The sequence below is a fragment of the Hevea brasiliensis genome, chromosome 16, assembly GCF_030052815.1.
Source record: "Hevea brasiliensis isolate MT/VB/25A 57/8 chromosome 16, ASM3005281v1, whole genome shotgun sequence".
NCBI classification, from domain to species: Eukaryota; Viridiplantae; Streptophyta; class Magnoliopsida; order Malpighiales; family Euphorbiaceae; genus Hevea; species Hevea brasiliensis.
In genome coordinates this window covers 60,719,208-60,743,598 of record NC_079508.1, presented here as the reverse complement: position 1 = coordinate 60,743,598, position 24,391 = coordinate 60,719,208, and the positions used below count along the sequence as shown (strand labels likewise).

At 31.9% G+C, this 24,391-nt stretch overlaps 3 protein-coding genes and 1 pseudogene across 3 annotated transcripts; 3 read left to right on the top strand and 1 right to left on the bottom strand.

Moving 5' to 3' along the window:
• Positions 1 to 1,685: 1,685 nt before the first annotated feature.
• Positions 1,686 to 2,606, bottom strand: LOC110666902 (uncharacterized). Its single transcript, XM_021827555.2, has one exon. The coding sequence runs from the start codon at positions 2,481 to 2,483 to the stop codon at positions 1,902 to 1,904; it is 582 nt and encodes a 193-aa protein (XP_021683247.1). The 5' UTR covers positions 2,484 to 2,606; the 3' UTR covers positions 1,686 to 1,901.
• Positions 2,607 to 5,927: 3,321 nt separating this feature from the next.
• Positions 5,928 to 7,702, top strand: LOC110666903 (protein LEAD-SENSITIVE 1). The gene is made up of 2 exons (XM_021827556.2): positions 5,928 to 6,130; positions 6,825 to 7,702. The coding sequence occupies exons 1-2, from the start codon at positions 6,037 to 6,039 to the stop codon at positions 7,481 to 7,483; spliced, it is 753 nt and encodes a 250-aa protein (XP_021683248.2). The 5' UTR covers positions 5,928 to 6,036; the 3' UTR covers positions 7,484 to 7,702.
• Positions 7,703 to 9,076: 1,374 nt separating this feature from the next.
• On the top strand, positions 9,077 to 18,105 carry LOC110666904 (protein LEAD-SENSITIVE 1). Its single transcript, XM_021827558.2, has 2 exons — positions 9,077 to 9,380; positions 17,197 to 18,105. The coding sequence occupies exons 1-2, from the start codon at positions 9,287 to 9,289 to the stop codon at positions 17,901 to 17,903; spliced, it is 801 nt and encodes a 266-aa protein (XP_021683250.2). The 5' UTR covers positions 9,077 to 9,286; the 3' UTR covers positions 17,904 to 18,105.
• An 894-nt stretch (positions 18,106 to 18,999) lies between these two features.
• On the top strand, positions 19,000 to 22,192 carry LOC110666905 (protein LEAD-SENSITIVE 1-like; annotated as a pseudogene).
• Positions 22,193 to 24,391: the final 2,199 nt, after the last annotated feature.

Below are 24,391 nucleotides of genomic sequence, written 5' to 3'. Positions count from 1 at the left end.
AGATGCGAGAAAAGATTTACACATGATTTTTATCGATTTGAAGAAGGCTTATGATAGTGGTCCAAAAAATGCCTTATGGAGAGTGTTAGAACAAAAGGAGGTATCTATTAGGTACATACAAGTGTTGAAAGGCATATATGAAGGAGCAACTACTGTTTTGCGGACAGTGGGAGAGGACACGAGATTTTCCTATCTCAATTAGATTACACCAAAGTTTAGCTGTAAACCCTTACCTTTTTACATTAGTTTTAGATGAATTAACGAAATATATACAAGAGAGTATCCCTTGGCGCATGATGTTTACGGATGATATAGTTTTGATAGATGAGACGCAAGAAGAAGTTAATAGAAAGCTAGAGTTTTGGAGAAGTACTCTAAAGTCAAAGGGTTTTAAGTTAAGTAGAACGAAGACAGAATACATGCATTACAAGTTCAGTTAAGGCCGAATTGATGATAGGGAAAGAGTTAGTTTGGATAGAGTTAGTTAGTTTGGATGGAGTGCTACTGTCCTAAAGTAATCACTTTAAATATCTCAGCTCAGTACTTCAAACAGATGAGGGATGTGAAGAGGATGTTATTCATAGAATTAAAGCCGAATGGTTGAAGTGGAGACGTGCCACGAGAGTTTTATGTGATCGCAAGATTTTCAATAAGTTGAAAGGAAAATTTTAGCGTACAACCATACGACCGGCCATGTTATATGATAGTGAGTATTGGGCACTGAAGGAGTCGTATGTGTCTAAGATAAGAGTTCCGAAAATGAGAATGTTAAGGAAGATGAGTGGCCATACTAGACTAGATAAAATCCATAACGAGATTATTAGAGAAAAGGTAGGAATGGTACCAATTGAAGATAAGTTGAGAGAAGTGAGATTGAAGTGATTTAGTCATGTGAAGCGTAGACATACGGAGGCTCTTGTTAGACAAGTAGAGCACATTAAGATAGAGATAGAGGATAGAAAAAAAAAAAAAAGAAGTAATAGACCTAAACTGACTTGGAGGAGGAGAGTAGTACAACATAACCTAGAAGCATTAAACATTTCCGAGGATTTAACCCCAAAATCGTTTAGATTGAAGAAAGAGAATTTATATAGCCGACTCTAAATTTTTGAGATAAAGACTTAGTTGAATTGAGTTGAGTCATGTCATAACACAAATAACAAAGTTAGTTTGTCCCAAGAGTTCCCGCATGCTCCTATGCATTCGATATGCCTTGTAGCTGTTCCTAATTCCGGAAAATTTCATCAAATTCAGAACATAAATCATTTAGTGGATGGCTGAACTTACCTTGGTATTCCATTAGAAAATATCGGTTCCACAACCATATTCAGTACTATTCATGCCTGCGCTCCCTTGCTCAATTGGTGAATGATGAGTTTCACAAAAATTTAAAAATTACTTCAGGAGTCTTAACAATTGCTAGTTTCCACAAAAATCTAAACTAACATAGCCAAATACCCATATAAGCAAATTAAGCACACCCAATTAAGGGATGCTTAAACATTAAATTATCATCCACGTGTGATTTGAACGACCAGGGAAAATGAACAAAGCAACACCAAATAAATCATATCAATAACTAAACCGTAATCTCAGACTAATTGAGATCGATTATTCTGTTTAAACTCAATTTCTTATCAATATCCAAAAATTGCACCACCAAAGAAATCAATGCAAAAAAATAATAGCACAAAAGAAATCAATCTATTAGAATTAGAAGACATAAATATATAGCAATAGATGGAAGCCATACGCTTTCTTGACAATAACACAATAGAAAGCAACATTAGCTGTTCAATAATAATCCGCAGGACATAAACAACACGAGGGATAACAGTTGATTAAAACCCTAAACGAAAAATTAAATTTTTTTCGTTATAAATATAAAAAGGAAAACCTCCTCATACCACCTCTTTCACCTGCTTGGGCATGGAATCAGCTTCAGGGATCTTAACATAACCCATCTTCTTAGGGCTAACATCATCCTCTTCATCTCCATCCTCGCTATCAAATTCCTCGTAGCGATAATCGTAACGAGTAGAGAAGAGGGACCAGACCAAGTACATGGTAGCGGCGGTAAGAGCGCCACAACCAACCCCAAAAAGCAAGGCGACGACGACACTGAGAATGTCCTTGGTGCGATCGCGGAGAGAACTCATGTCATAGGAGGAAAGCCCAAAAGGCAAGTCAGGGCCTGCCTGCCGCCGTTGGATACCTTTGGGCTCAGAAGCATCAACAGCAGGGAAAACCCGGCGATCGAGGAAGATCTCGGAAGAGGAGTGTTGTTGGGTGATTTCGGTGACGATGGTGACGAATCCGGAGGAGGAAGGGCGGTCAGAGTTAGGGTTAGGGTAAAGAGGCTTGATGGAAAAGGAGTAGGAGGAGATGAAGAGGGTTTTGCAGGGTCTAGCGGAGGCAGAGAAGGAGAGAAAAGCAGCGAGAATTGAGAAGAGAAGAAGAAGGTTTGTATTTGGTAAAGCCATTGAAAAGGAGAAGAATGCCAGACCAGAGCTGTAATCGGAGAAACCTGAGCAATAAAAGATGACGTCGTGGACTTCGCCAGTCGGAGAAATATTTATAGCCTCATAATCGTCTTCGTGTACTTGTAATTGATTTTAATTTTTTTTTTAATAATTATATATATTTTTTAACTTTGTAATTAATTACCCTTTGCGATTACATGATATCTCTCAGCCGTTGGATTTGGATTGCGAACTCACCGCAATTTTGATAAGGGTACAGCTACAGAGAGATTAAATATTATATTTAAATTCTATATTAATTTAATAAAAAAATATGAAATTATAAATTTATTTATTGTTAAATTTTTTTTAAAAGTATTTATATTTGAAAAATTATGCTATAATTTAATTTTGCTTAAAACATCTATTTTAATTTTAAAAGTTATAAAATATATGTTTTTACGACATTAATTTAATTTCAAAAACTAAAGGCCCAATAATTGAGAATTGAAAATCAAAATCAGAACAAAGACTTCGTTTTCAGTTAAAAAAAAAAAAAAGTTTCGATATGAAAATTTCTTAATTTTTAAATCGAATCAAATCATATTATTTTATTAAAAATTATTATAAAGATATAAATGTAGTGTAATTTAGCCATGATTATTTAGAATTATAGTCATAAAATTTATAGGAGATTTTCATAAATGATCAAGCAACTGTAATAGGTACAATATTTTTTTTTATTGTAGGTATAACTATTTTAATTATATAAATTTAATAAAATTTTAATTGACTTTTTTTAAAATAAATCATTTAAAAATATATTTAATTAAATTTTCATATAATTATATTTAATTTTTATTTTTTAAAATGAATTTTTGTAAATTAAAAAAATAATTTTTTTTATTTTAAATTTAAAAATTAATAAAAAAATTAATTAAATTAAATTAAATTTTTATAAATTTTTAATTTTTCAAAAGGCTTAACTATAGCGGCAAGTTTCTTATGGTAATTTGGTTGTTTCCCTAATAGTACTTATTATTATTATTATTGTAAAAACCTAAAATATTTAATTAATTAATTAAGATAAAATCGTATGGAAGAAAAAAATTTTTTATAAGGGACTGATGAATCCAAATTGTAAAAATTATTCTAAATACTTACCAAATATATGTAGGTTCTGTAGTATAAAAAGTAAAATTTAATTACGTAGAGATTTCGTTTATTCTGTGAAAAATATTTTTTGATTTTGTAATATTCAAAATACTTAAGAAAGAGTGTCAATTAAAATATTTTTCTGATGAAAATGAAAGTTATAATATTTTTGAAGGAAATAACTTTAAGTTATTTTTTATTTTTTATATTAAAATATAAAAATATTTAGATATTATGTAATGTTATTATTGGAATTATTATAAAAAAATTATTTTTTAAATATATTAATTAGAGATAATTTAAAAAAAATAAATAAATAAATATATATATAATAAACATATATTATTAATTTAATATTATAATTAAATAATAAAAATATTTTTATAAAAATTTTATAAATATGTGAAATTATAAATTATTCGTTATATATTGGATATAAACGTTTAGCTTATTATTCCTATTGTTTAGGCTAAGTCATGTTTTCTACTTTTCACAAGCATAACAAATTTATTTCATTTTAAACAAGTATACTAACTAGTAAAATAACAATCCTATTAATTTAAATTATTTACTATAAGAGTTCTAACCTATTGGATTAAAAATTTAAAACTTATAAAAACTTTAGATTAAAATAAAAAAATTAATAATCATATTAAAATAAAAATTAAAAATAAGCTCAATTTGCTTAACTTACTTTTAGGAATGTCTAATTTAGTTCATTTTCAATATTTTATTTAATTTAGTCTTTTTACTTTTGGTTTAAATTTAAATTAATCCAATTAATATACACGTGTCATTTTTTAATAGATTAAAACTTAATTTCACCCCTATATTTATTAGGGAAGTTTAATTTAGTGTATTTGTAACTTTTTGTCAAATTTAACTTAGAAATTTTAATTTAAGCTTAATTTAGTTAAAAAATAAAAAAAAATAAAGAAATTGAACTTATTAATTTTTGGGTTTAAATCAATGAATTAAAAATTCAGTCCCAGGATTAAAAACACTGTGCTTCATAATTTTTTATTTGAAAAAAAAAGTCAAGAAATTTGGTTCATAAATTTTAAGTTTTGAGCTAAATTGATTTTAAATTAAAATTTTTGAGTTAAATTGAACAATAGTTAAAAATGAAATAAATTGAACTCCTTCAATAAGTATAGGGGCTAATTATAATTATTTAATTAATATTAAAAAATAATTATTTAAGTAATTAACATTAAAAATATTAAAAAAAAATCAACTCACAGTGAGTTATACATTAAGTCAATTTTAACTTAAATCAAAAGTAAATTGGTTAAATTGGATAAAAAAATTAAAAATTAATTAAATTGGACACATATATATATATATAATTAGTAATTTAACAGTAGTTTTTAAAATTTCATTTGATAATTTTTAATCTAACCAAGCCAATTGGAGCCAATTTGTCTATCAATCTCGATTTTATGAACACAGTTGACGCACTCAACTAGCAAAGTAGCAATGGAATGAAGGTAATTCATGGTTAATTTATCAATTTATTTTTTAATTTATTATATTTTAAATTATATTATAAACATTATTGTCTTTTGCAGTTTAAGAGTGAGTTTATTTTTTGAAAAATTAATTTGTATATTAAATATATTTATATCATAATTATTAAAAAATAAATTCATTATAAATTTATTTTTCGAAAAGTATAGTAAAACATTTTCAACTAACTATGTGCATGTGTCTTCAAAGGCTAAGTTCGACGGTACCAAATTTTTATTTCGGTTCTTTTGAGAACCTATTCTTTCTAAAAACTAACATTCCTTGTTGGCATGGAGAGTTCTCAGGTTGAAAGGGAGGAATTACATGTCTCCATTATTGGGGTAGCATCTTTGATTTCTTTCACTTCTATAATAAGTATTATTAACATTCTCACAATTTATATAAGTATGATTTCTTTGGGTTACTTTTGATGTTAACATCCTAATTTGGTATTGTTGTTTCTTTTGTTTAATTAAAAATTTATTGGAATTGAGATTTTTAGATTTAATTATATATATATATATATATATATATATATATATATATATATATATATATATATATATATATATTCTTGATTGGGAGGAAATTAACCAGCGTTAAATATGATGGCAAGACCAACCAACTTAAAAAAAAATAGAGACATAAAGTAAAAATAAAAAATAATGTTAGTACTTAATAACTTAATGTTAATTTATCGCAAAAAAAAAAAAAAAAAAAAGGGGAGAATTTCAATTTCTTCATGGCAAAGCCTTAAATGCAAAGGAAGCTTTTCGCTTCCTCCCTCCCCCGCAACCTCATCTCTCTCTCTCTCTCTCTCTCTCTCTCTCTCTCTCGAAACTTATCTGCGTATAAATTAGGCCAGAAGAGAGAAGGAAAGGGAAGAAGAAGAAGAAGAAGAAGAAGAAGAATGGGAGTTTTATCAAACAAGATCGGAAGAGATGAGCTGAAGCCAGGGGATCACATCTACTCTTGGAGGCTCGCTTACATATACTCTCATCATGGTCTGTATTTCTACTTCATTTCATTTTTCCCTTATTCTACTGCTATCGTATTCTGGGTCTCTAGTAATCTCTCACTAATTTCAATTGATAGTGGTTGAGAATTTGATGGAACATGATACACGGAACGCGTTCATTCTGTAATCCAATTGATACTTGATTGCATTTTGTTTATTTCTTTCCAATCTCTACATGGTCTGGGGGCATCCCTTTCTCATCATGAGTGCAAAGGCACTGGTAATGGTTCTAGTTTTGATAAAGGTGATCTGCTTTCTTGCTAGGAAGGTGATCTGACTTTAGTTGGAATATGTTTAGCGAAACTTGGTATGATGGATGGTTAGAGGGAAAGAATAAAATTTCATATGAAGTTAGAGCAGAACAGAGCTGGGTACGACCATTGGAATCCTTCAGAAAATTTTAAGAATAATTAAGATTTGCCATAGGTTCTTTATATTATTAATGACAAAATAATTAGTGTTGCACTTTAATTTTGTTGTTTAATTTTATTGATACCTGTAAGTTAGTAATTGCATAGCTAAGCTTTTTTTTAAACTGAATGTTTTAAGATATTCAATTCTCACTTACATAATTAACACGCCGTGCATTCATGTGTCTATCTAGCACCTAGTGACGCAATTCTCAATAACACATCTAAAGCTTTCACCATTGCTAACCTGTGTCTGACTTCGCACTCCAGGGATATATGTTGGCGATGGAATGGTGATCCACTTTACACGTGGAGCAGGTCAGGAGATAGGGACAGGAACTGTTTTAGACCGAAAAATTTTCAGCTCTTCCCATCCTTCGGACAATCCATGCCCTAAGTGTGGGGATCAGTCGAGGCTTGATGGTGTCATTCAATCCTGTATAGATTGCTTCCTTTCAGATGGGGACCTGTACCGCTTTGAATATGGTGTCTCACCAGTAATCTTTCTTGCTAAAGCAAGAGGAGGGACCTGCACCCTTGCTGCTTCTGATGCACCAGAAGATGTCCTTCACCGTGCTTCTGTCCTGCTTAAAAATGGTTTTGGTGGATATCATATTTTCAAGAACAACTGTGAGGATTTTGCAATCTACTGTAAGACAGGTCTTCTCATATCCAAGAGCATCAGTGTTGGTCGAAGTGGGCAGGCAGGATCCTTATATGCCGCTGCCAAAGCTATTGATGTTTCTATTGATATTTCTTCTTCAATTGCCAACTTTAGCTTTCTGACAGCTGCGGGTTGCGGTATGTATTGTATCTACCGGTTTGTTTCTGATATTGGAATACGTCGTGATGTGACCAAAGTGCCAGTTGAGAGGCTTGTTTCTGGGTCTAGCTTGGAAGTTGCAGCTGATGTTTCCAAGGAAAAGTAACATTGTTTACTAGAAGAAAATTGTGTGGAATAAAATAAGTGCTACCTGCTACCTAGTTGATGGTGTGATGCTAGTTGCAGAAAAATAAATTTTCCTTTGAATTGCAATGATGCCCCGGTAAAATGTGTAATATGATCTTCACTGTGAAATGCTTATTGAGACATGTATTCTTCATTCATGGAGAAACACTATATCTATTTTTCAGTTTATGTTTGGTAATTGTGTGCCCCTTGTACAAATCTCTCTAATTTGGTGCGTATAAAAATAATGCCTGTTCAGACACTGTTGTAAATCTGGTGTTATATTGTGGATGAGGACGTGTCCATGCACACGTCTCACCCACACGCTGATGCACAATTATGATGATTCTATATATATATATATATATATATATATATATATATATATATATTCTTTTTTTTCCTTCAATTCTATTCAGTGAGGTAAGATAGCAGGCAAATTAAATAATACACAAACATTAAAAAAAAAATGGAATGTTATTAATTACTATTTGTGAACCTAAAAAAAAAAAACCCGTTGATAAACATGATATTTGAAATAATTTTATAAGATAACTAACATTTTAAAATTATAATTCTAATACTACAAGACAACCATGGCAACTAATATTTTTTAAAAATAAAAAAAAATATAAAAATACTTCTTTAAAAAAATATTTTTTATAAAATAAATAGAGCTTTAAGAGAATATTTATTTGATTGGTATAAGGAAAACTGTACTTTTGTTCCTAGTATGCCTAAAGTTTTAGATTTTTATTACTTATATATAATTGGAGTAATTATATTAATGTAAAAATACTAAATTATAATCCACGATTATTATTCGTTATATATTGGATACAAACGTTTAGCTTATTATTCCTATTTTTTGAGCTAAGTCATGTTTTCTACTTTTCATAAGCACAACAAATTTATTTCATTTTAAACAAGTATACTAATTCGTAAAATAATTAACAATCCTATTAATTTAAATTATTTACTATAAGAGTTCTAACCTATTTAAGAAACTCATATTAAAAATGTATAACTTATGGAAACTTTTAGAGTAAAATTAAAAATTTAATAATCATATTAAGAATAAAAATTAATTATATATATATATATATAATTAGTAATTTATTTGTAGTTTTTAAATTAATCTAACCGAGCCGATTGGAACCTATTCTTTAATGTATCTACAAAGTAACGTTCCTTGCTGGCATGGAGAGTTCTCAGGTTGAAAAGAAGGAATTACATGTCTCCATTATTGGGGCAGCATCTTTGATTTCTTTCACTTCTATAGTAAGTACTAACATTCTCATGATTTCTATGATTTCTTTGGATTACTTTTGATATTAACATCCTAATTTGGTTTTGTTGTTTCTTTTGTTTAATTAAAATTTTATTGGAATTGAGATTTTTCGATTTAATTTTTTTTTATATATATTTTCATGATAGAGAGAAAAAATTAATCGGTGTTAAATATGATAGTAAGACCTAAAAGAATAGAGACATAAAGTAAAAAAAAAAAAAAGAAAAAAAAAAGGGTAAATAATGACAGTACTTTTTGTTTGGTAAAATAATGGCAGTACTTATTAACTTAATATTAATTAATTTATCGCAAAGAAAAGGAGGAGAATTTCTCCCTGGCAAAGCCTTAAACGCAAAGGAAGCGTTTCGCTTTCCTATCTCTCTCTCTCTCTCTCTCTCTCGATCTCGAAACTTATCTGCGTATAAATTAGCCCAGAAGAAGAGAGAAGGAAAGGGAAGAAGAAGAAGAAGAAGAAGAAGAAGAAGAAGAAGAATGGGAGTTTTTTCAAACAAGATCGGAAGAGATGAGTTGAAGCCAGGGGATCACATCTACTCTTGGAGGCACGCTTATATATACTCTCATCATGGTCTGCATTTCTACTTCATTTCATTTTTCCCTAATTCTACTGCTATCGGATTCTGGGTCTTTAGCTTTCTGTCACTAATTTCAAGTTCGTGTCGTATGGTCTTGTTTGCTAATATAAATCGGTGTCATTTTGAGCTCCTTTTTTGATATCGGACGTTGTTTTCTCTAGTTTTAGCATTTTTATTTTGTGGGTTTTGGGTTTTGAAACAAATGCTGGAGATTTTGAAATTTCCAATTGTTTGTTTGTGTGCTAGTCTAGGATTGAATAAGTGTTCTTAGCATTCTGTTTTTACTCAGGCCTCTTCATAAGTCGGTTTGGATTGTAATTGCCTTTCCAACTTACATTGATTACTATAAATTTCTAAACCAAACCGAACCAAACCGACATTAGGAATTTGTTGGATTGGTTGTCCGTTAGTTGGATAAATTTGTGAAAATTTTATATGGCCGTTTGTAGCCAACATTTAGTTGACTTCCAGATAAGTACAACCCATTATTTAGCTGACTTCCTGATATGAATTGAGATTTTTATATGATAAAAAAGGAGCCTAATCACAAAAATAAGCCAAATCTTTCTAATCCAAATATTTAAATCTTGTTAAAATTGACCATATTTTCAAATTTTATAAAAATTTATCTAAATTTTTAAAAATTTTAAAAGAGGTTTGTAATTTTATCCAATTTTTTCAGCATATTCTTCCACTTCGTTATCTGATATCAAAATTAGTAGACATTTGATCAAATTTGATGATTTTGGTCGCGCTCTCTCTCTTGAGTACCACCAAATTTCTTTACTATTTGATGCACAGTGTTTATGGAAGTTATGGAAGACCAAAAATAGAGATAAAGAGAAGAGAGGGAGGAAAGAAAAGATCTGGCGATGCAAGGCAAAGTTTTCCTAGAGGCTATGAAATTGTAGAGGAAGTTAGGGATTAGAAAGTGAGAGTTAGGTCTCAAAAATTATTTAACCAACCTGACCAGAAGTTGGGATTAAAATGGATACATGGTTTGGATCGGGTTGAATTGGTTAGTTAAATTCAGCAAGTGAACAGCCCTTGTTTTTAGTTTTATACTGAAATTAGCTTTAATGAAGTTCAAATGCTAGACTATAGTCTGTAGTGGTTGAGAATTTGATGAAACATGATACACATAATGTGTTCATTCTGTAATCCAATTGATACTTGATTGCAGGGGGAGCATTCACTCGGTTCAGTTCCAAACCGAACTGAACACTGAAAACCGAAATACCGAATCGCTTAAAAAAGTGGACCGAACCAAACCGATCACTTAAGAATAACAGAACCGAACCAAACCGAAAAATAACGGTTCGGTTCGGTTCCGTTGCATTAAACCGAAACTATTGGAATTTTACAAAAGAACCTATTTATATCTAATAAACAACAATTTATTAATAGCAATCCTAAACCTGTTTACAAAAAAACCTGTTTATAAATATCAATAATACATAAAAATCCATGCAAAAGTACATAACATATAAATCCATAATTCCATAAAATTGTAAATCCATATTACATAAAATGTACCATGAAATTATAAATCCAAAATACATAAAAGTCCATAAAAACAGTAACATCACTTCATAAACTGATAAAAGTCCACATAACACATTTGACATTCCTATATTTAAAGTCCACACATTAAAACACCACTCATTACATAGAGCAGTCCATAATGAATTAAAATCCAATGCAAAATAAAGTTTATCATGGATTAAAATCCATGCAAAACATAAAATCACAGGAGGTCAAGAGCAGTCCAACAATTCCATGCCTATTTGAAACCTGCACAAAGTAGATAAAAATGATCAAGTCATCAACCAAGAAAAAATTTAAAAAGCACAAACTAAAACTAGGCATAAAACAGTACTAAATATTCAACAATTAAACTTACATCTAATAGTTAGGGGTAGGGGTAGAACTTGATCCACCTAAACCATGGGTAATTCCAACAAGTGGCAGCACTTAAAATTGAAGTGTTTTAGACAAAAAGGAAACTCGATATCCAAATGAAATATGAAACAATAAAATTGAAATGTTGGATGAATTAATTCCATACCCTCTTCAAGCTTTTCAAGTTTTTCTAAATCTTCCTCAACACTTATTGGTCTATTTGATGAACGAAGCCAATCTTGTGCACATATCAAGCCTTCCACAATTTTAAGAGTCAAAGAACTTCTAAAGGCATCAAGCACTCTCCCACCAGTACTGAAAGCATTCTCTGAAGCAACTGTTGAAACTGAAACAAGCAGTATGTCTCTTGCCATTTTTCTTAGGACAAGAAATCTCTTAGAATTAATCTTCCACCATTCCCTTGTCCTCTTAGATAGCCTCACTTAGATATACTTCTAGCTCTCTTTTTGAATCTACACCACTAAGAGCCTCCAACTTTTGTTTCTTGTAGTGATACTTCAAAAAAAATTTTGGCGTAAGACTTGCGGAAGAGCTTGTACTACCAATTGAGATCTGTGAACTATCATCACTTGAGTGCTCAATATCAGGTTGGTACATTCTCTTGTACTCATTAAACTAGGGGTGAGCACTATTCAATTTGAACAGAATAAATTGAACCGAATTATCTTAATTTGGTAATTCGGTTGGGTTTTTAAGATAATTCGGTTCAGTTCGATTTTGCATTTTAAGAATTTCGGTTATTTAGGTTTGGTTCGGTTCGGTTCGATTTTGGAGAGAAAAAAATCGATTGAACCAAACCAAACCGAATTACTTTATTAATTTTTAAATTGATTTATTTTTATAAAAAATTTATGAATTATATGTAATTATATATATATAAATTGTTTAATTTCATTAATTAATGGTTAGTAGGTTCAAACCAAGGTCAAAATCAGACCAAATAACTTTAAAATCAAATCTAAATTAAAAAATCTATTCAAACTCAAAAACCGATTGGTTTAAACTGAATTGTACAAAAATAGAGCGGTTTGGTTCGATTTTTTATTCATTTTGGTTCGGTTCAATTTCTAAAATATAGTAATTCAGTTAATTCGATTTTGATGATTCGGTTTGGTTTGAACCGAATACTCAGCCCTACATTAAACAATTCATTCATTAATGTTTTCACCTTTTGGAATAACTCTACACCCTTTTTCTTACCATACATTTGGCAAAATAGATAATCCATATACTCAAATTTATCACGAGGGTCAAGAATAATAGCAAAATAAAAAAGTTTATTCATTTTATCTACATCCCATCAGTACTTGTCAAATTTAACCCTTATTCTTTTCCCCATAGATTTCATCTCAATATCATTACTATCCATCCATTGGTTCAATATAAAAGTTAGGTCACTTATCTTACTGAAGAACATATTGGATGTGACATAATGGGAACCCGAAATAAGCAAAGTCAACTCATAAAAATGAGACAACATATCAGCCATTTTTTTGACTTGAGACCGATTATAAAAATCAGGCATCCCATTCTCTCCAATGTCAAGCTTGAACATAGGTTCTTGTAACTCATACCTCTCAAATGCCCTTTCATATTTTTGAGCTGTATTCAACATTAAGTAAGTTGAATTCTACCTAGTAAGCACATCCAAACACAAATAAGTCTTGCCTTCAATTTTTTCATATTCAACACATTCTTTAAACCTTTTCAACCTAGCTGGAGAACTCCTAATGTATCTTACTGCAATTTTAACCTTCATCACCGACTCACTAACATCTTTTAATCCATCCATGACAACCAAATTAATGATATGTGCCATACTCCTCATATGAAGGTAAGTAGAATTAACAACACTAACACCCCAATAGGCAAGCTTCTTTTTCAAATAAGAGATTGCTACATCATTTGAACTTGCATTGTCTACTGTAATTGTGAATATCTTATCGAAACCCCACTCTAGCAAGCAAGTTTCAATTAACCTTCCAAGACCTTTATGACTAGAAATAGGACGAAAATTAATAATTCTCTTGTGCAACTTCCAATCATTGTCAATAAAGTGAATAGTGATACACATATAATTTATTCGGTTCAATGATGTCTATGTGTCTATAGTAAGACTCACCCTTTGACAATTTTTTTTGAGAAAAAACTTCAATCTTGTCCTCTCCTCAATAAACATTTGATAACAATCCCGTGAAATAGTCCAACGGGAGGGAATCCTAAACCTAGGACATATAGCTCTCATGAATCTTTTAAATCTCTCACCATCAACAAATTTAAAAGACAATTTATCAATTATAATCATTTGAACAATAGCCTCCCTAATTGCATCTTCATCATATTTCCAAGTAGAAAGTGTGCTTACATCCTCTAAAACTTCATCAAATGAATTTGGTTGCAAAGCTAATTGTGTTTGCTTAGTCTCAATGGCATACGGGTGCTTTTTGCATGCATTCATATGATTCTTATATGCAGTTGTTTCATTTTTCTTTGGATCACAACAAAATTCTTTGCTACAATAATTACGCTTGCCTTTAATTTCGCCCTTAGTATTTGTGAACTTGGTGAAGTGATCCCAAACTTGAGATTTTGGTCTAATTGGCTTTCACTTCACAACCTCTTTTGATTTTGATTTTGATTTAGATGTATCTTCAGCCTCAGCTTCACTTTGATTAGAATCAATAGTATTTTTAGTTTTTAGATCTTCTTGCCCACTAAAAGAATCCATTTAGAGCTGTTAACAGAGTAAAGAAGGAATTAAATTAAAATCTAGTCACTGAATGGTAAATTAATATGTAAAACAAAACACCTAATAAAATTTTAAAATATTATTATTATTAGAATAGTTACTCAAAATTGAGTTTTGTTGTACATAAGTAAAAATGATTACATAATGCATTATATGTGTGTGAATTTTATGATAATACTTAATTGATATTGTCTTTTTTATGTAAATATTGAATAAGTTTAATATATATAAAAAAAAAAGGAAAGAAACAAAAAAAAGCAAAAGAAACAGAAAGCAAGATAAAAATACCAAAAGGTAAAATAGCACCTTCACTGTTAAATTTATAATTTAATTAAATTTTATTTAAATTATATGAAAATATTTAAATAATGTTACTTATTTAATAAAAAAGCAAAAAAAAAAAAATGAAATCGTCTAGTTCCTCCATGGATTGGACGCATGACCTTTATTAATTTCCAATAATTTGCTGCAAAAGTAGATCTATATATAATATGATTTTATAAAAAAAGAAAAAAAGAAAAAAAATTATTAGATCTAGAGGGAAATGGTGAAACTCCTGGAATATGTGATACTGGAGTAAATATTATGGGTGTTAGACCATGGCTACAAAGTTCGTGAAAATATATAAATTAAAAAAAAAAGCATTGGCACTGTTAGTGACAAAGGATTCAGCTTTAGTATATATATAATGTTCCTAACTTTTTGACAAGATAACTAATGCTTATTTCTAAAACACCATTATTGTTTCAGCTGATACATACCATGAATTTAATAAACTAGATTGTAAAATTACCATCCATTTCATATGTTGTATGATAAATAATTTGGTAAGTAGCATACAATATCATATTAAACCTTTTAGATAGATGGAAACACTTTATAAAGTTCAATTTTCCTAATCTTATATAGTACACCAACATCCAGGCAAGAATCACTGGCATTTATAGTATTAGTATACAAACAATTCCATTGAAATTCAAAATTTATTCACTACATGAGCAAAAAATTCAGAAGCAACTAGAATGTTAAGATAAGACAAGACAATATTATAACTAGAAAAATTGAATTAAAAAAAAACCAAGACAAGCAGAATTTTAAGAGAATGTGAATATCCAATTTCATATGAATTTGGAGAAAGAAATAGTCACTAAGAATCAAATAGTTAAATAATTAAACTTACAGTATTATAAGTTTTACATATATTTGAACATATAAAGCATTTCACACAAACTAAAAAATCCAGCACAACATTTTCGTAGTCATTTAAATTCATCAAGAAGCAAAATTAAAACTAAAATATCAAGAAATCCTACAGGCCATGGCTACTTACCGAATGGTGGCGAGATAGGTCATTTTCGAAGGCTGGTGAAGGTGATTTGGTGAGGCCAAAAATCCTTAATCCACGCTCCACAAACGGTTCAAAACGATACCCATTTCAGCAACTACAAATCTCAACATTCAAAGTTCAAACAAGTGAAGAGAGAAGAGACTAGAGAAGAAAGAGAGGCTTACCAAGGTGGCGCTAGCATTGAATGGACTTCCAAGGGACAACAGCAACTCGTGATGATGGCAACTGATAAGGACGGCAACACAAGGCAGAGACTAGGGAGGAATAAGAAAAGAGAAGAGAGGAGAGAACTGAAAAGGGAGGCGAGGCACAGTGGCAGTTGCAGACTCGCAGTCGACGGCACAAAGAAACAGATGAGAGAATTTTAGCTTTTAGGGATTTTACAATTTAGGGTTCTCTATTGAAGACTAAATGTTTTAGGTAATTTCTATTCTCTAGGCTTGAACGGAAAATTGGATTGGACAAGGGCCAAAGCGTTGGGACTTGTGCATCCTAGGCTGAAAAATCACTTGTGCCATTTGCTATGCCGTTTAGTTGTTTTTGTCGGTTTTAACCGATAAAAAATCGAACTGAACTGAAAATCGAACATGCTAAAAATCTCTAACCCACCGCATCGACAGAACAAAAAACCGAACTAATTGAACCGAAATGGCTTCGTTCAGTTCGGTTTTTCAGATCAAACCGAAAACTGCTCAGGCCTACTTGATTGGATTTGTTTATTTCTTTTCAATCTCTGCATGGTCTGGGGGCATCCCTTTCTCATCATTTCTATCTCTCTCTATCTTCGTTTTCAAATTGCGATAGAATCATCTTGCTTTCTTTGGTTATATTTTGGCATGTAGCCATTGTTGCTTGGCCTTACCTACACCATGTGTGCACGCACACACCACACATGAGTGCAAAGGCACTGGTAATGGTTCTAGTCTTGAAAAAGGTGATCTGCTCTCTTGCTAGGAAAGTGATCTGACTTTAGGTGGAGTATGTTTAGAGAAACATGGTATGATGGATGGTCAGAGGGAAATAATAAAATTTCATATGAAGTTAGTGATAAAGATATAAGCAAGGCAGCAAGGCAGCTATAACTTATGCAGGGGAGCAACCCGAAGATGTGAGACTTAGCAAAAACGGTGTGCAACATTTTTAAGTAAAACACGTGCAGCATGGATGAATAAAATGGTGTGTTGCAATAACACAAACAAAGAAAAGCTACGACTCAAAGAATGCATCGAGGGCAACATAAAGCAGAATTGGTTAGGCTGCCGTAGTTTGTTACTGTTTGTTGGGTTTGGCAGGAAAGCTTCTCTCAGGCTGTGCAAATTAGTTAGATAGTTTCTAGAATCTCCGTTCTACTTGTATATAAGAACATTATGTGTAGCATGTTAAATACAATGAGACATGAATACATTTCTTTTCTCCCAAATTAAGTTCTTCAGTATTTTTCCTCTGTTCAAGACTTGATCAGTTAGATCAGGACAGAGCTGGGTACGACCATTGGAATCCTTCAGAAAATTTTAAGAATAATTAAGATTTGCCATAGGATCTTTATATTATTAATGACATAATAATTGGTGATGCACTTTAATTTTGTTGTTTAATTTTATTGATGCCTGGAAGTTAGTAATTGCATAGCTAAACTTTGTTTAAACTGAATTTTTGAGACATTCGATTCTGACTTACATAATTAACATGCTGAGCATTCATGTGTGTATCTAGCATCTACTGACCCAATTCTCAATAATTGATCTAAAGCTTTTTCCATCGCTAACCTGTGTCTGACTTCACACTCTAGGGATATATGTTGGCGATGGAATGGTGATCCACTTCACACGTGGAGCAGGTCAGGAGATAGGGACAGGAACTGTTTTAGACCGAATAATTTTCAGCTCTTCTTCTTCTTCTCGTACTTCGGACAATCCATGCCCTAAATGTGGGGATCAGTCAAGGCTTGATGGTGTCATTCAATCCTGTATAGATTGTTTCCTTTCAGGTGGGGACCTGTACCGCTTTGAATATGGTGTCTCACCAGCAATCTTTCTTGCTAAAGCTAGAGGAGGGACCTGCACCCTTGCTGCTTCTGATGCACCAGAAGATGTCGTCCACCGTGCTTCTTTCCTACTTGAAAATGGTTTTGGTGGATATAATATTTTCAAGAACAACTGTGAGGATTTTGCAATCTACTGCAAGACAGGTCTTCTGATATTCACGAGCATCAGTGTTGGTCGAAGTGGGCAGGCAGCATCTTTATTAGCTGCTGCCAGTGCTATTATTTCTTCACCACTTCGATTTTTAACTACCAGCTTTAGCGGGCTGACGGCTGTGGGTTGTGGTATGTATTGTATCAGCCGGTTTGTTTCTGATATTGGAATACGTCGTGATGTGACCAAAGTGCCAGTTGAGAGGCTTGTTTCCCAGTCTAGTTTGCAAGAGCTGGAAGTTGCAGCTGATGTTACCAAGGAAAAGCAACATTATTTACTAACAGAAAATTGTGTGGATTAAACGAAGTGCTACCTGCTATCCAGTCGATGGTATGATGCTGGCTACAGAAAAATAAATTTCCCTGTGAATTGCAATGATGCATTGATAAAGTATGTAATATGATCTCATTGTGAAATGCTTATTGAGACATGTATTCTTCATTCATGGACAAAGACTATTTTTTAGTTCATGTTTGGTAAGTGAGTGCCATTTGTATCTCTAATTACGCGAGTATAGAAATAATGCCTGTGCAAATACCGTTGTAAATCTGGTGTTTCATTGTGAATGAGGACAAGTCCGTGTGCATATCACAATCGATTTGCAGTTTGAAACTTTCGAGTCGAATCACAATTTTGATCTATAAAAATATATCTAAAATTTAAGTCACATAAAAATAACACATAATATTGCATAAGCTAATTAATAGGAGTATTATTAGGGAGCTAGTTTATGAAAAGAATGTCAAGAGCATAAATTAACTTTTAATTTATTATATTTTAAATTATATTATATACTCTTTTGAAAATAAATTTACTTTTTAAAAGGTTAATTTATATTTATATCATACTTTAAATTGAATTTAAATTTCTGGAATCAACATTCTAATTTTGTTTTGCCGTTTCTCTTGTATAATTAGAACTTTATTGGAATTAAGATTTTGAGAATTGAAAATTTTCTTGTGTATTTTTATGATATTTTTGCTTTGATTTTATTTTGGAAAAAAATGTAACTATGACTGATTGTTTCAGTGTTAGATTTGTTTATGCTTTTATTATTGTTTGTAAGAGAGAGATAAAAATAAAGAAAATTTTCATAAAAAAAAGCGGAGAGAGAGATAGAGGAGAGGTAAAAATAGGAAGAAAAGGGAAAAAAAAAAAAAATGGAGGGAAGAAAAGAGTAATTGAGAGAGTAGAGACATAAAGAAAGAAAAAAGAGAGAGGGACTAAAATTAAAAAAAAAAAATTATTTTTTTATTTAACTTGATTGATAAAATATATTCAATATAAAATTTTATTTAATAATATTAATTATTTTAATTATTATAATTTAAAATAAAAATATTTAATAAAAATAACTATTACATTCATTATAATTGACATGGAACATTTTAATATTTTAAATTTGAAAAATATTTTTGACAAGTAGAATTTCTGTAAATAATGACAGGAGAATTTCTGCATGGCAAAGCCTTAATCGCAAAGGAAGCGCGTCGCTTTCCGTTCTCTCTCTTTCTCTCCGTCTCTTTTGTGCGTAAAAATTAGTCCAGAAGAGAGAGAAGAAAAGGGAAGAAGAAGAATGGGAGATTTATCAAACAAGATCGGAAGAGATGGGCTGAAGCCAGGGGATCACATCTGCCCTGCACTTGGAGGTCTGCTTATGTATACTCTCATCATGGTCTGTATTCCACTTGTTTATTTTTTTCCCCCTAATTCTACTGCTATCTTATTATGGGTCCCTACTTGTCTCTCACTAGTTTCAAGTTGGTGTCGCATGGTCTTGAATGCTATGCTAAAAAAAATTGGTATCGTTTTGAACTCCTTTTTTGACATCAGACGTTGTTTTCTGTAGTTTTAGCATTTTTATTTTGTGGGTTTTGGATTTTAAAACAAATGCTGGAGATTTTGTAATTTCCAATTGGTTATAGGCTTAGTCTAGTATAGAATAACACTATGTTGGATCATGGTTTAGGATGATTTATATGTTTGGAAAATTTGTTCTAATTTGGGCCTAACCATCATTTTACCTGTTTAAAATTTTTATTTTTTTTTATTTTATCCTGCACAATATATAAAATTTTAATTATATAGCTTTAATATTATATATTTATAAAGCATATTTAATAATTAATTAAAAAATTCTTTAATTATTATTATTATTATTATTATTATTATTATAACATTATTTATGAATTAATATTTTATTTAAATAAATATTTTAAAATCATTTATATATTTAAAATAATAATAAAGAATATTTTAATAATTTTATATTTATTTTATCATATCATTTATTAAATCATTCTATACCCTATGTCTTTCTAAATATGTTGACAATAAAAATCATAGATTTGATACATTAAAAAATATATATATATATATTCAAGTGCTTTACAATGTTGCTGTGCTGTTTCATAGTTTAGTTCTTACAAGCGACTGCTAAATCCAAAAGCAATATGCGTTGAATTTGAGAGGAAGGGACGGAGGGAGGGAAGGAGGGAGAGATGGAGAGAAATCTGGAGAAAATGTTATTTGATGACAAAACTGTAATCTCTGCACAATTAGAATTTTCAGTTTTTGGTTTTAGTGATTTGTTATCTTTCCAAATGGTGTTCAATTTCTGACAAGGATTCTGAATTTGTTAGAATTTCAAAGCAAAGTTGACTGTCAATTAGAATTAATAAGATCATAAGAATGTATGTAGAAGTTGATAATGCAGGAAACAGTTTGGTAGAAAGATTTATAATTTCGGAAGATCAAATTGGGAAATTGTTTGTATGTTGTTACAGAAGGGTTTGATGAGGTTTGAAGATAAAAGGATGTTATATATATTACTGGACGATAAAAAAAGGCCCCTCTCAGTGAAGCTCATGTGATTTTTTTTTTTTGGCAAAGAGCATGTCTGCTTTAGCCAATGGGAATGTCTGCATAAAGAATTGAACCAATATAAAGTGTTCCAGCTATAAAGGTTACATGGAATAACATGTTTTCCTATGGGTAGCATTCATGTATTTCTGAAAGGATATAGAAGAAAAGTGGTACAATGACCCAAACACCTTGAAAATTTTCATATTTTTATATCAGTGTAAGGTTAAAATGGATAGAATCTCATGTCTGGAATTTTTTGCGACTTTAGTGGAAGACTTACATGGGCCTCCCAGTGATGCTCACATTATAACCACAGGGAAGCATGTTTGCATGGCGCCCTATGTCCCTACGTGGGACAGAAAATGCAGAATATGATTATTGAGAGTGCTAATTAAATATTTTTTTAACCATAAGAATAATTCAAACTTGCCTAACAACCAACCAAACTTTTTACCTTCTGTTTTTGAGCTTTAATCTTTTTTTGGAACAGTATGTGTGAGTTCTTTTGACAAGAAAATGCTCAGTGTGTAAGCGAGAAGGAGGCTGGGATAGAACATAAGGAATCCATTGGAGTTTAGTTATTGAACTTTGATCATGTAGGAGATCTTGTGAAAGAACAAATTTTGGCTAATGTAAATGGTTTCTTTTCAGATTTTTTTAATGACAAAAGTAATTGGTGTTGCACTTCCAAGTTTGTTGTTTAATTTTATTGATACCTGGAAGTTGGTAATTGCGTAGCTAAACTTTGCTTAGACTGAATGTTTGAGATACCATGCTGAGTATTCAAGTGTGTATCTGGCACCTAGTGATGCAATTCTCAACATTAGATCTAAAACTTTCACCATTGCTAACCTGTATCTGACTTCACACTCTAGGGATATATGTTGGCGATGGAATGGTGATCCACTTCACACGTGGAGCAGGTCAAGGGATTGCGACAGGAACTGTATTAGACCAAATAATTTTCAGCTCCTCTAGTTCTCATCCTTCGGACAATCCATGCCCTAAGTGTGGGTATCAGTCACGGCTTGGTGGTGTCATTTCATCCTGTATATATTGCTTCCTTTCGGGTGGGGACCTGTACCTCTCTGAATATGATGTTTCACCAGTTATCTTTCTTGCTAAAGCTAAAGGATGGACCTGCACCCTTGCTCCTTCTGATGCACCTGAAGATGTCCTTCGCCGTGCTTCTTTCCTACTTGAAAATGGTTTTGGGAGATATCATATTTTCAAGAACAACTGAGAGAATTTTGCAATCTACTGTAAAACAGGTCTCCGAGGATCAGTGTTGGTCGAAGTGGGCAGGCAGCGACCTTATTATCTGCTGCCAAAGCTATTGATATTTCTACCGATATTTCTTCTTAAACTGCCAGCTTTAGCGGGCTGACAGCTTCTGTTTGCAGTATGTAATTGTATCTACCGGTTTGTTTCTGATAATGGAATACGTCGTGATGTGACCAAAGTGCCAGTTGAGAGGCTTGTTTCCGAGTCTAGCTTTGCAAGAGCTGGAAGTTGCAGCTGGTGTTTCCAAGGAAAAGTAACATTATTTACTAGCAGAAAATTGTGGGGATTAAAATAAGTGCTACCTGTTTTCTAGTTGATGGTGTGATGCTAGCCGCGGAAAAATAATTTTTCATGTGAATTGCTATGAAGCCCTGGTAAAAATGTGTAATACGAACATCACTGTGAAATGCTTATCGAGACATGTTAGTTTATGTTTGATAATTGTGTGCCCTTTATACAAGTCTCTCTCTCTGATTACGTACGTAAAAAACTAATGCCTGTTCAAACACTGTTGTAAATCTGGTGTTATGTTGTGGATGATGTTATTAATTACTATTTGTGAGAAAAAAAAACGTTGATAAACATGATATTTGAAAGAATTTTACAAAATAACTAACATTTTAAAATTATAATTCTAATCCTGCCAGACAACCATGACAACTATTAATTTTTTTTTTTTTAAGTATTAAGGTAGTCAAAATATATATAACTAGAGGAAATTCTTGAATAGATTCTGTTGATTATGAATTCAAGACATAATATGAATTAAAGCCTGTGAATCCGATGGAATACCAATTGAAGTGTGTAGGTGTTTGGAACATATGGAAGTGGCATGGTTAACTAAATTATTTAATAAGATTCTAAACTCAAAGAAAATGCTTGATTACCTGATGAATGGAAGAGTATTTTAGTACCTATTTTTAAAAATAAGGGAGACATACATAGTTGCTCAAACTATAGGGGAATTAAACTCATGAGCCATACTATGAAGTTGTGGGAGAGTTGTGGAGCATCGACTACGTCATGATACTGCTATCTCTCTCAATCATTTTGGCTTTATGCCCGGTCGTTCAATTATGGAAGAGATCTTTCTCATTAGAAGCTTGATGGAGAAATATAGAGATGTGAAAAAAGATCTACACATGATTTTTATTGATTTGGAGAAGGCTTATGATAGTGTTCCAAGAGATGTCTTATGGAATGTGTTAGAACAAAATAGGGTATTTATTAGATACATACAAGTGTTGAAAGATATGTATGAAGGAGCAACTACTATTGTGCGCACAGTGGGAGAGAACACGAGATTTTCCGATCTCAATTGGATTACACTAAGGATTAGCTATAAACCTTTACCTTTTTACATTAGTTTTAGATGAATTGACGAAACATATACAATAGAGTATTCCTTAGTGCATGATGTTTGCAAATGATATTATTCTTTTAGATGAGACATGAGAAGGAGTCAATAGAAAGTTACAGCTTTGGAGAAGTACTCTAGAGTCAAAGGGCTTTAAGTTAAGTAGAACAAAGACAGAATACATGCATTGTAAGTTCAGTGAATGTCAAACTGGTGATAAGGAAGGAATTAATTTGGATAGCGAGATACTGTCCCAAAATAATCACTTTATGTAACACCCCTAATTTTTAAATTTATTATTTTATGAGTAAATATTAATATTTTATTTTATTTGAATTTTAGGAAATTATTTGAAATTTTTCTGATTTTAGAAATCGGGTTTGATTTTTCAGAAATATAAAACTTTAATATTTTTAAAAATTAATTTAAAGACCACGTGGCAAAACTAAAAATATATTTGGACTCTACAAATTTTTCTGAGTTTTCTAGAATTTTTTTTGAATTTTTGGGCATTATTTTCGGTCCCAAGGCAGACTAAAAAATTCAAAATTTTGTATTCTAAATCGAACCGGCCGAATCGAACCGGATCGAATCAGACCGATCGAATCGGACCAGCCTTTCTTTTTCTTCTTCTCCCTTCCGCGCGCGTCCCGTCTCTCTTCCTTTTTCTCCTGTTTTCTCTCTCCTCCCTCCTCCCCACGCCGGCCAGCCATCGCCCTAGCCTCCCCACCTTGCCGGCGCGCTGCCCCAGTGCTTCCCCATCGCCGGCCGCAGCCTGGAACGCTAGGAAAATGCGCACAAAGTCACGCAACACCTCGCCTTCCCGGCCGAAATCCGGCCGATCCAGCCACCGATTGGGCCGGGTCTTGTACACCTCGAGAGCTTTCCATAGACACCAAGAACACCAAAATCCATCTAGCAGTTTGCCTAATTTTTGTCCGGGAAGTTTTAGCCCATTTCGACTTTTAGGCTAGATTTCTCGCAAATCGTGAATCCCACGAGAAAACCGAGAGTACCAGAGCGCTCCACTAGTTGAGAGCTTCGCGGCAATATAAATTTCAAAATTTTCCGACATCGTTTTTCGGTGGGTTCTACGAAACTTCGTAGTGTTTTTTCGAGTATTAAATGAGCTTAGAAAATTTTGTAAAAATTATATACTAACCTCCGTGTTGCGGGATTCGTGTAGGTACCTTCAATTTGCGAAAATTCGACAGTTGCCCCGATCTGTGAATTTCCAGCCAGACAGACCGACTACCGAAAAAGTCTTGAAATTGGATCAGAAT